This window comes from Orycteropus afer, unplaced genomic scaffold (assembly GCF_000298275.1).
Source record: "Orycteropus afer afer isolate SDZICR_OR568_19922 unplaced genomic scaffold, OryAfe1.0 scaffold00065, whole genome shotgun sequence".
Lineage (NCBI taxonomy): Eukaryota > Metazoa > Chordata > Mammalia > Tubulidentata > Orycteropodidae > Orycteropus > Orycteropus afer.
Genome location: NW_006921652.1, coordinates 8318504 through 8328987, shown reverse-complemented (window position 1 = coordinate 8328987; position 10484 = coordinate 8318504). Strand labels below are relative to the sequence as shown.

Below are 10484 nucleotides of genomic sequence, written 5' to 3'. Positions count from 1 at the left end.
TTATAAGAACTGGTCAAGCAAGGAGGCACCTGACCAGAGACCATACCAGAACCCAGCACGTAACTCTTGCTTACGAAAGACCCCAGCACCTGACTCTTACTCACCAAAGCCCCCAACCATTTCCTGCACACTATATTAATGAAGTGCTTCAACCTTACTTCCTACCCCCCATGCTAATGGGGTACTTTAACCTTATTGGTTCCTGTAACACATACCCTGCTCTCACTCTGGTCCTCTAAGAACCAGGAAGAAAATCACTATAAAAAACCTTTTCTTTCACCTGGGCAGTGCGACTTCTCTGGCCCCTCTCAGGGACCCGTGAACCTCTCCCGGGAGCGCAGAATAAAAACTTTTCTTTAACCCCACTTTTGTGCGTCCTCTTCTCCTTACTGCGACCTTACAAATAATAGTATCTTACTTCATAAGGTTGTACTGAGGATTCAGTAACTTATTATATGTAAAGTACTTAAAAACTGTGGGTTTGCCATTATAATTGCTATTACTTGCTGAGAGAATGAAAGGCAAGGAGTCTAGTCTTGTAATTTTCCCCCCCATTTCCCTTAGATTATAATTAAGGCACCCAAGTTCAGTAAATACATTTAGCTACCTCAACCAATCCTACTGACTAAAACAACTTCTTGTATCTCAGAAGTGAAACTTGGGCTTTGGGTAAACCTGGCAAAGTCTGGAAAAGTGATAACTGAAAGAGCAACAGGTTCTAGGATCCAAGTTTCTTTCTTTCTTTCTTTTTTCTTTTTTAAAGTCAATCAAGATCAGTGAGTGCCGAGAAAAACAGGGGACAATGAATCAAATTCCAAATGAGCTTTCCCATTTATTTTAATCTATTCCAAACTTCCTTAAGCAAAGCCTAGCCTTTTAAGGAAAGTGCATTCTTCAGTGGGTTTGCTTTGCGGGAATGTTTTAGTAAGTGCTGCATTTCACTCTGTAGTTGGCTGCATGTGCTTGTGAACTGAGGCGACAACATTGATTTCCTCCGGAAGAAAAGATGCTGCCTCTACACAGGAAGTGTGATTGCAGTGGCATTACTTGAAAGAAACGTAATTAAAAGCAAGAAAAAGGAGGAGAAGTCGCCGCCACTACCCCATTATCCTAGCCACAGCTCAGATAAAATTCAGATTAGAGAGAGCGAGAACCATGTTTCCCCCTCGACATTCTTCTCATCTCTCCTAAAATGACTGCTGGAAAAAAAAAAAAAAAAAGATGAATTAAAAGGAGGGGCGGGTGGGGGAAGCAGAATTAGGGAGCGAGAAGCGAGGGTGGAAGGGAAAAATACTCAATATTCAGGGGTTAAAAAAAAACCTTTTTTTTTCCCCCCTTTTCTTTGCAGGGATTTGGCACTACTTCTGGCGACATTCATCAGATCTAGGGACGGAAAAAGGTACCAACAGGCCTTCTAATGCATCCTTATTTGACAGCTGCAAATCACATTTTCCACCCCCATCCTCTGCACTCAGGCATTATCAGGGTAAAATAAGCATCAAGGGGAATCTTGAAGTGTAAAAGAATTAGCCTAAGGTTCTTGTGTTGGTTAGGATCAGTGAAGGTCAGGGATCAGTGAAGGTGAGCAACACCCATAAACGTCAGCAAAGCTGGAAGAATTAAGGATCACCGTCGGCAGACGAGCCCCAAAGTTTGGGGCGGAGACTATGGGCCAGGTCTTCTGGTACCCTAGAGTCTGCCCAGCACACAACCTTTGGCAGATTCACGATGGCAGTCTATCTCGCAGGTTCCCGGAGGAGACAGTGTCTTACTGAGCGTTCTCACAGCGCGTAGCTCAGAGCAGACCTCTGAGCCGGTTCTCAAAAACATTTGGGAGCAAAATGAGGTTTGGGACGGAAGGCACCAGTTTTATTTAACGTTCCCGTGTAGCCTGAACCAACTGTCAGCAAAAATTTCCCCGTCGCCTTTTCTCTTGCCCCTTCCGCCCAAGTGAAGCCGAAAAGCCCTGTAGGACTAAGCGGTTAAGCCGCGTCCTTCAGGTGTCAGCCTCGATCCCTTTGGACCACAATCCCCAGAATCCTTGCGTCAAGAGGTCAAATCTCAAATAAGATGGCTCCAAAAGAGTGGAACATGCAGCAGGAAAGAAACCTTAGTACGAGGCCGTGTGTTTACTGGATGTATTTAAATAACCGAATTCTCACATAGGCGCCACCAACTAACCATCTTCTAGGCTGTCGAGGCCAGGGCAGCCGCCTCTCCTGCTCCTCCAAGGGCATCCTGGGAGTTGTAGTCCAGCCGTAGGGCTATGCAGAACTACCTTTCCCAGGGTGCCCTGCCAGTCCGGAGAAATGAACGTTGTTTTCCAAAAGTCTGTTCGCACCGAAACTGCTTTTTCCCCATTCCCTTCTCCCCTCAGTCCACTATTTCTCCTCCACTGCGACAGAGGAGCAATCGCAGTGGAGGCCTCGACGCCTTACCGTGCTGCTCCGAGAGGCACTTCCGGCACGATTCACTTCCTGGTTGGGTGGATGGAGCCGGGCGGGAGCGCGCGCGGGGGAGGGGCGGAGGGTCACTCTCCGCCAGGCGCTCCCGGGATCAGCTGGCGGGCGGGCCGGCGCCGAACGCTGCCCCAGCTCTAGCTGCAGCGTCGCCTCCTCACGGCCTCGCAGGTCGGCCCGGCGGCCGTGACAATGTTGCGGGGCTGGTAGCTGAGCGCCGGCCGCCGAGCCGTCTCAAGTGGGTGCCGCTGGGATGCTGCCGAGCAGGGCGTTGGGGAGGACCCGGGAGGAGGAGGAGAAGGAGGCAGTGCCCGGCGGGGTTGGTGCTGCCCAAGGCGGCCCGTGTCCCCCCTTTCTTCGAGCCACGGCAACGCATTTTTAACACTAGGGGTTTTTCTTGCCAAGAAAATGCATGGAGCTTTTCCGCAGGATGATAGCTTTTGCCCCCATAGGACTGAGCAGTTGAATTTTTAAGTGTGTTACTGATTCATCCTCTCTTCCTCTGTCATCACAGGTTTAAACTTACACGAATCGCTCTTCTGAGGAGGAGGGGACCCGCCGCGCGATTGACACGCATATTCCTATAGGCATCCTTCCTCAGCCTCCACCCCCACGGCCGGATTCGGGTGGCTCCTCACCGAGCTGAAATCTGAGAAGAAATCCTTGGCTCTCTTTTTCCCTTTTTTTAAAAAAAATCTAGAAACCATCGGTATTTTGCTTTGCTGCTTCCTTTTTGCAAGATGAAGAAGTTTTTCGACTCCCGGCGTGAGCAGGGCAGCTCTGGCCTGGGCTCAGGCTCCAGCGGAGGAGGGGGCAGCACTTCGGGCCTGGGCAGTGGCTACATCGGAAGGGTCTTTGGCATTGGGCGACAGCAAGTCACTGTGGACGAGGTGTTGGCGGAAGGTACGGTGGGACTCTTTCAGTGTTCTGTAAATTAAAATCGTGTGCTGATGCGGCAGCACTCTGGTTGTCTAGTTGTTGATTGTATGAATGGGTTTTGACCACTTGACCCTCCCTTCCTCCTTCCCTTGCCCTGTGATTCATTGTCCTTGAGAGATTTAAAACTGAGATTTAAAAGTGGCAGGGCTTATGGGGGGTGGGGAAAGCTTGTCGTTAAGTGTTTACCTCAGTGACCTTTTATTTCAAAAAATCATACAAAACCCCCACACTAACACCGAATTATGAGGATCAGAGGAAAAAATGTAGGTTTGAAAGTATAAAGGTTTATGTAAATGCATGGTGGTGGGCTTGTCATCTTCCTAAAACTTGAAACGTTCATGTGAAGGCTGAAGGGTGGGGATACGGGACCTTTAAGAGAGAGGGGTTGTTTCTCCTTCTCCTAACCAACTTTCCTACTTCCATGAGCAGGCATTGGAAGAAGGAGTATTTTCAGAGAATGGACATGTGGCTTTACAAGAGCCAAGCTCTTGGTGGATTTGACTGGGTTTGTTTCCTGACTCAACTGTAATTAGGTCCTGAGATCGTAGCTAAGATAACAAAAATAATGTGAAATGAACGTGGTTATTCTGAATTCAGTCTAGTAGGCCCCTCTTCCTCCTGTTTTATTTTTTTAACCAAAAGAAGAATTACTTTAAAACTAAAACTGGGTGGCTCTGATTTTATTTTTCCTCTGTTGGAGAGGATGTTGTTTAGATATGCTGTGTAAATTCCCTACATGTATGTGCATCTGTAGAGCTATAAATATGCAGATATGTATCTTTATTCTTCAGGCTTTAGAGAAATCTTTGCCTATCTCTTGATAACCTTAACCTCGACCTTCATAATTATGCCAGACTCATACTTTTCACAGCCCATTGCCTGCTTAGTGTGCTTTTTATTTTTAATAAAAGCAGCAATTTCCTTGGCATGAAGCTATTCAAACTAATTGGATGGGGCCAACCTGCTGTAGGTTGTTACAGAGTGAGAAGGGATGGGGGAAGGGGTGGTCTCTGTTATTGCAGTATGGGGGAGAAACAGTTGATTAGCTAGGAGGGAGGAGAGAAAGCTTAGAGGACCCTTAAAAAGAAGCCTTTTGCAAGCCAAGATTGAGGGCAGAATCCTGACCTGGGTCCGGGAAATGCCTGTCATGGTGAGTATTGTAGGCAGGAGGGTTGGGAGGAGGAAGAACCTGTGTTTGACCCTCATCTTGTGTAAGCACTGGATTCAGCATGGCAGGGTTCTCTGGGGGTAGAGTTGATGCCTGTACTTTAAAAACATTGTTTTTAAAAAGATATATGACAATCATGCCTTTGTGAAATTCTTGCTTTTTTCCATTCTCAGTACTACTCTAAACTGAAAAAAAAACAAAGTCACTGCTGTTGAGTCAGATCCTTGTAGCAACCCCTCCTCGGGTTTTGAGGCAGTATCACTATGGAAATATATTGCCCAGTCTTCCTTCCAAGGAGTAGCTGCTGGGTTTGAACCACCAGCCTTCTGGTTAGCAGTCAAATGCCTTCTGAAGCCTGAGTCACTGTCTCTCTGGATCTGTCCTGTAGGCTTTGGTGCAGCATGGGAGATGCTTCTGTGCCTGCTGCCAGATCCGCACCCTTGACTCTGATTTGTTTCTTTCATCCCTGTGCCAAAGCCCTTGACTGCAGTGGGGTGGAGAAATGGAGGAGTGTGTGTGTGCAGGAGAAATCGGGAAGAGTGGGGAGGTGCAGTGCTCTTCCCTCCTTACTGAATGGCCTCTGCTGATCTTATACCCCAGGAGCATTTTGTTCATCTAGGATGTTGTCTCATTACAGATGGTACTACTCTAAGCAGGGATTATGCTCTGTTCTCAGTGATGGGGAAAAGAAAAGACAAAATTGGTCTTTGTTATGTAGGCTACACTCTTCCCCAGGATTCATCCCTGAGAACTGCGACATCACACGTTATATTTTTATGTGAAAGTTAGGGTTTGCAGTTCTACATTAATTCATTTATTCATTCAACAAACAGTTATGGAGTGCTTATGATGTGCCAGGCACTGTGCTTGCCTATGAGGATATGTTGTTAAACTAGATGCTAGAGTCTACAAACTTCTTTGACAGATGGAAAACATCTAGTTATAATAGAGTGATCAGTGTTGGCATGAAGATAGCTTAGGGTATAGTAGCCCTGTGTTTTAGGGAGCTAAGAATTGGTTCCTGGAGGAAGTGTTCTAAACAGAGAACTGAAGAATGAATTGGAGTTAGCTAAGTGTGGTGACATCATGGGCAAAGACTAAGAGTAGCATGACAGAGAGTAATATATTTAAGGAGATTGATAGATTTACAATTTTTTTTAAAAGTTAAATATCCACAGAGATGAGGTTCGGATTTTAATCTCACCTGTTTGTAGAGCAAGGTAAAAGGAATAACTGGCCTTGAACTTTTCCCAGCTGGGTATAGAAGTTGGGTCTGGCAGTGTTCTTTGGTTAAAATTGAGTTTGAATCTGTGACTCTTGAAAGTATGTAGATTTGTAGGAGCCAGTATGAAAAGTATATAGAACCTACCAAGTGTCAAGGTGGGACTTGGTTTTGAGAGGAGTATAGGAAGATTTAGTTAGTATGTGGTGGCTGCCCTAAGTAGATGTCAATGCATTTGTGAAGACCAGGTGTACATTCACACATAGGGCAGCATGATCATGAGCACTGGCTGTAGAGTTGGACAGATACAACAAAACAAACAAACTCACTGCTGTTGAGTCGGATCTGATTCATAGCCACCCCTCCTTGGGTTTCCGAGGCAGTATCACTAAAGAAATAGATTGCCCAATCTTCCTTCCAAGGAGTAGCTGGTGGGTTTGAACTGCCAGCTTGCTGGTCAGCAGATAGGTTCAAATCAAGGCTCTTTTCTTTACCAGTTGTGAAACCTTGGACAGGACCCTTCAGACCTCCCTTGATTCTTTATTTTCACATGGCATTGATTCTTAAAAGAGTGGAACCTGGACTAGGAGCATCAGCATCACATAGGAGCTTGTTAGAAATGCACATTTGGGGGCCTTACCCCAGAAACTATGGATGTGGGGCTTTAACACGTTCCCAGAGTGATTCTGATGCAGGCTAAAGCTTGGGAACTGTTGCTGTATTGGGTGATCTTGGAGATTAGTTGAGGCAATGTATATAAAGACGATGTATGTAAAAATGAAATATTTCTCAAGTGTTCAATAATGGTAGCCATTATTTACCATTTACATTACATCATATATACAGTTAGTGGGGAATGAGGGGGTAATATTAAGGCTAGTTTGGCAGTCATCCCTTTTGCCCATTGTGGATAGGAAGAGCCAGATGTTCTTTGCAGAGGCCTCACTGACTCGTTAACGGGTCAACAGATATTTTGGGCAGCCATGCTCCTTCCCTAGACCCTCTTTTCTGTGAGTCCCCAGGTACTGACCTATCTACCAGTTTAGAGTTATCTGAGGACAATGACAATTCTGCCCCGAATGTTCAGGCAATGCAGGGGTGGGGAGTGGGACATTAAACACAGACCCGATTGCTACCACATCCCTAATGTGGGTATTGGTCTATGCTTTATAGTGAAGCATTACAGGGAACCTAAGAAGCAGGTACTGGAGCAAGTAAGAGACTGCTGGGCAGCCATCTCTTCATCAGAAGCTTCAGCCTTGCCAGCCTGGTTTCACTAACTGTCCCAGTAGGAGCTTGTTGGCCTGGGAGAAGTGGAGGCTCTCAGTCAAGAGTTTAGAGGGATATGGGTGTCTCTCAGCTGGGTGCAGGGGAGGATATTTTCTCTCTGGCTCTCTCAGGGAAGATGTGCTGAGATGCTAAGTCATGTCTGAGTTAATGGGCATGTGATGTGACAGGAAGATTTGGTTTGAGCTTCCAGAATGAGCTCAATGGGAACATAGAGCAATGTTCCATGAAACACTGAGAATCTATGTTTTCATCCAAGCTTCTTAGCTAAATGAGGTCTTCTATCTAAACTGTGAAAAGTAAATAATAAAAATAAAAATACAGCATTCCAGAACTGCATCAGTTCTATGTAAGGTGAACAAGGTGGCCGCTCAGAAGAGTTTTCTAACCTACACTAGTGGAATCTAGGTCTAGGGCTAATGAGAGCTACTGGGTAAGTCCCCACGTCAGTAAACTTTGATAATTTCTCCTACCTACAGCTCAAGGTAGTGAGGCTTAAAGATGTATGTGAAACCACACACACACACACACATATATATGCATGTATGTATGTGTATATATAAGCCACCCCTCGGAAGGAAAGGCGGGCAATCTACTTCTGTAGTGATACTGCCTCGGAAACCCAAGAAGGGGTCGCTATGAGTTGGGGCTGACTTGACGGCACACAACAACAACATATTATCGGAAGCTCTGGTGGCATAGTGCCTAAGGCATTTGACTGCTAACCAGAAGGCTGGCAGTTCAAACCCACCAGCCACTCCTTGGAAGGACAGTTGGGCAATCTACTTCTGTAGTGATGCTGCCTTGGAAACTCAAGAAGGGGTTACTGTGAGTCGGATCTGACTTGACGGCAGTGAGTTTGGTTTTGGTTTTTTGGATGCATATTATATATATGGCATATTTGCAAGGTTTTGATGGTATCAGTATGATGAGTATATTCATTTAATTAATGTTTATTAGTGCCTTCCTTGTGGCAGGCACTATATTAGGTTCCAGAGATACAAAGATAAATGGGACATGGGCTCAGCTCTTAAGGAGCTCATTTCTTGTTGAGTTGGCCCATATGCATGGCAACTCCATGTACAATGGGATTGGACCTTTGTGATCCATAGGGTTTTCATTGGCTAATTTTGGAAGTCAGTCACCAGGCCTTTGTCAGTCTGGTGCTTAGTCTGGAAGCTCTGCTGAAACTTGTTCAGTGTCATAGTGACATGGCAGGATTCCACTGGCAGATGAGTAGTGGCTGTGCTTGAGGTTCGTTGGCCAGTAATCAAACCTGGATCTCCTACATGGAAGTCAAGAATTCTACCACTGAAATACCAGTGCCTGCAAGGAGCTCAGGTTGTTAGTTGCTGTCCAGTTGGAAGCAGATCACCTGGTCTGTCTTCTGAGGCACCACTGTGTGGATTCAAACCTCCAACCTTTCGGCTAGTAGTTGAGTGCTTAACTGTTTGCACTACCCAGGGAGCCAGAGAACTCAAAGATGAACAAATAGCCATGAGATAAATGTCCAGCACATAGCATAGCTAAGCACTTAGCATTACATACATGTTGGTATGTAATGGTTAACAGATACTCATTAAAAAGATGTTACAAGGATAAAGAGAAAGGGTCCAGGGTGAGGATTTATAGCTGAAGTGCTATTTGAAATGGAAATTGCCCCACAGATGGTCCAGGTAAGGGTTCCTCAGGGCCTTCTGGGCAGAGAGAATAGCATGAGCAAAGATGAGCAGTGTTGAAACAGTAAGATGAGTTCTGAGAATATGGACTAGTTTAATGTCATTTTAGTTACTACAGGCTTCCCCTAAGCCCACTGCCATTGAGTCAGTTTTGACTTAACAGCGATCCCTATTGGGTTTCTGAGCTGGTAAATCTTTAAGGAAGTAGATTGCTGTCTTCCTTCTAAAGAGTGGCTGGTGGGTTTGAACCACCAGTCTTTTGGTTAGCAAGAACCTGGAGTGGTAGAACAAAATTCTTTTATATTTGCCTCCTGGGTGTCCTCACTTTTCTTCAGTGGCCCAGGCCCTTTGAATAACTACTGAATGGAATGTGTACTAATCTCCCACTGTGCCTCAGTCCTGTGCTGCCTTTGGGATTTGGAAAGCCTCTAGTGTTCTGGCATAGTGCCTAAGGCACTTGGCTGCTAACCAGAAGGCTGGAGGTTCAAACCCACAAGCCACTCCTTGGAAAAAAGGTTGGTCAATCTACTTCCATAGTGATACTGCCTTGGAAACCCAAGGAGGGGTAGCTATGAGTCAGGTCTGACTCATTGGCCCATAACAACAACAACAACAACAACAAATGGCTGGGCGCCCTGGTGGCGTAGTGGCAAAGGCATTTGACTGTTAACCAGAAGGCTGGCAGTTCAAACCTACCAGCTACTTCTCAGAAGGAAGACTGGGCTATCTACTTCTACAGTGATACTGGCTCGGAAACCCAAGGAGGGGTCGCTATGAGTTGGACCCGATGAGAAGTCAGTGAGTTTGAGTTTGGTTTTTTTTTTTTTTTTTTAGTGCCTGGGGAAGGAGCAATCAGGGAAGGTTCCTAAAGGAGACAAATGAGAGGCAAGAAACTTGAAGAATTTGGACCAAAGCAGATGGAGGAGTGAAATGAAAGGAGAGAACAGAGAAGAAAATGGGGATATTTGTTTGACCAGAGCAAATGAGAAGTTGGGGAGCATAGGAATAAGGTTATGGAGGGCTCTGAACACTGGGCAGAGAGGTTCGTTGTAAGCACATGAGTCCATCTCTTTATACAACACCCATTTCATCCCTCCCACTTTAGATGTCTTTGTCTGTTGGGAAGTCTGGTCTTTAGAGGAAACTACAGATTTTCAGGGGGTGGTTTGTGAATGGTGTCTTCTTCCAGGCTTCAGGCATGATGATAGTTATAGCTTTGCTAAATATAGTCAAATATAGAGTTGAGAAATGAAGTCCAGAATTTGCCATGGTCAAAGTCTTTGCTTTGGTCTTTCTGAAAATCCAGCATATTTGATGAGGAGAGAAAAAGTTTCACATGGGATTCTAGTAGGAGTGTATTAGGAGAGGCATACACTTGTACCTCAGTAGCTGAACTGCTTGTAGTTATTGTTGTTGTTAGGTGCCGTCAAGTCGTTTCTGACTCATAGCGACCCCATGCACAGCAGAACAAAACACTGCCCGATCCCGCCGCGCAAGCTCCATGATCCCTGCTATACTTGAGCCTATCATCGCAGCACCGTGTCAATCCATCTCGTTGAAGGCCTCCCCCTCTTAAGTCGACCCTGCACCCTACCAAGCATGACATCCTTCTCCAGGGAATGTCCCTTCTGACAACATGACCAAAATAAGTGAGACAAAGTCTGGCCATTCTCACTTCCAAGGAGCATTTCGGGTGCACTTCCTCCAGGACAGATCTGTTAGTTCTTTTA

General features: G+C 45.7%; 1 protein-coding gene across 1 annotated transcript in view; it reads left to right on the top strand.

The window, feature by feature from the left end:
- Positions 1-3199: 3199 nt before the first annotated feature.
- AAK1 (AP2 associated kinase 1) overlaps positions 3200-10484 on the top strand; it is a 234536-nt gene continuing 227251 nt past the window's right edge. Inside the window, exon 1 of the mRNA XM_042780842.1 lies at positions 3200-3362. Within this exon, the coding sequence (XP_042636776.1) occupies positions 3200-3362 (163 nt within the window). The remainder of the gene's footprint in view (positions 3363-10484) is intronic.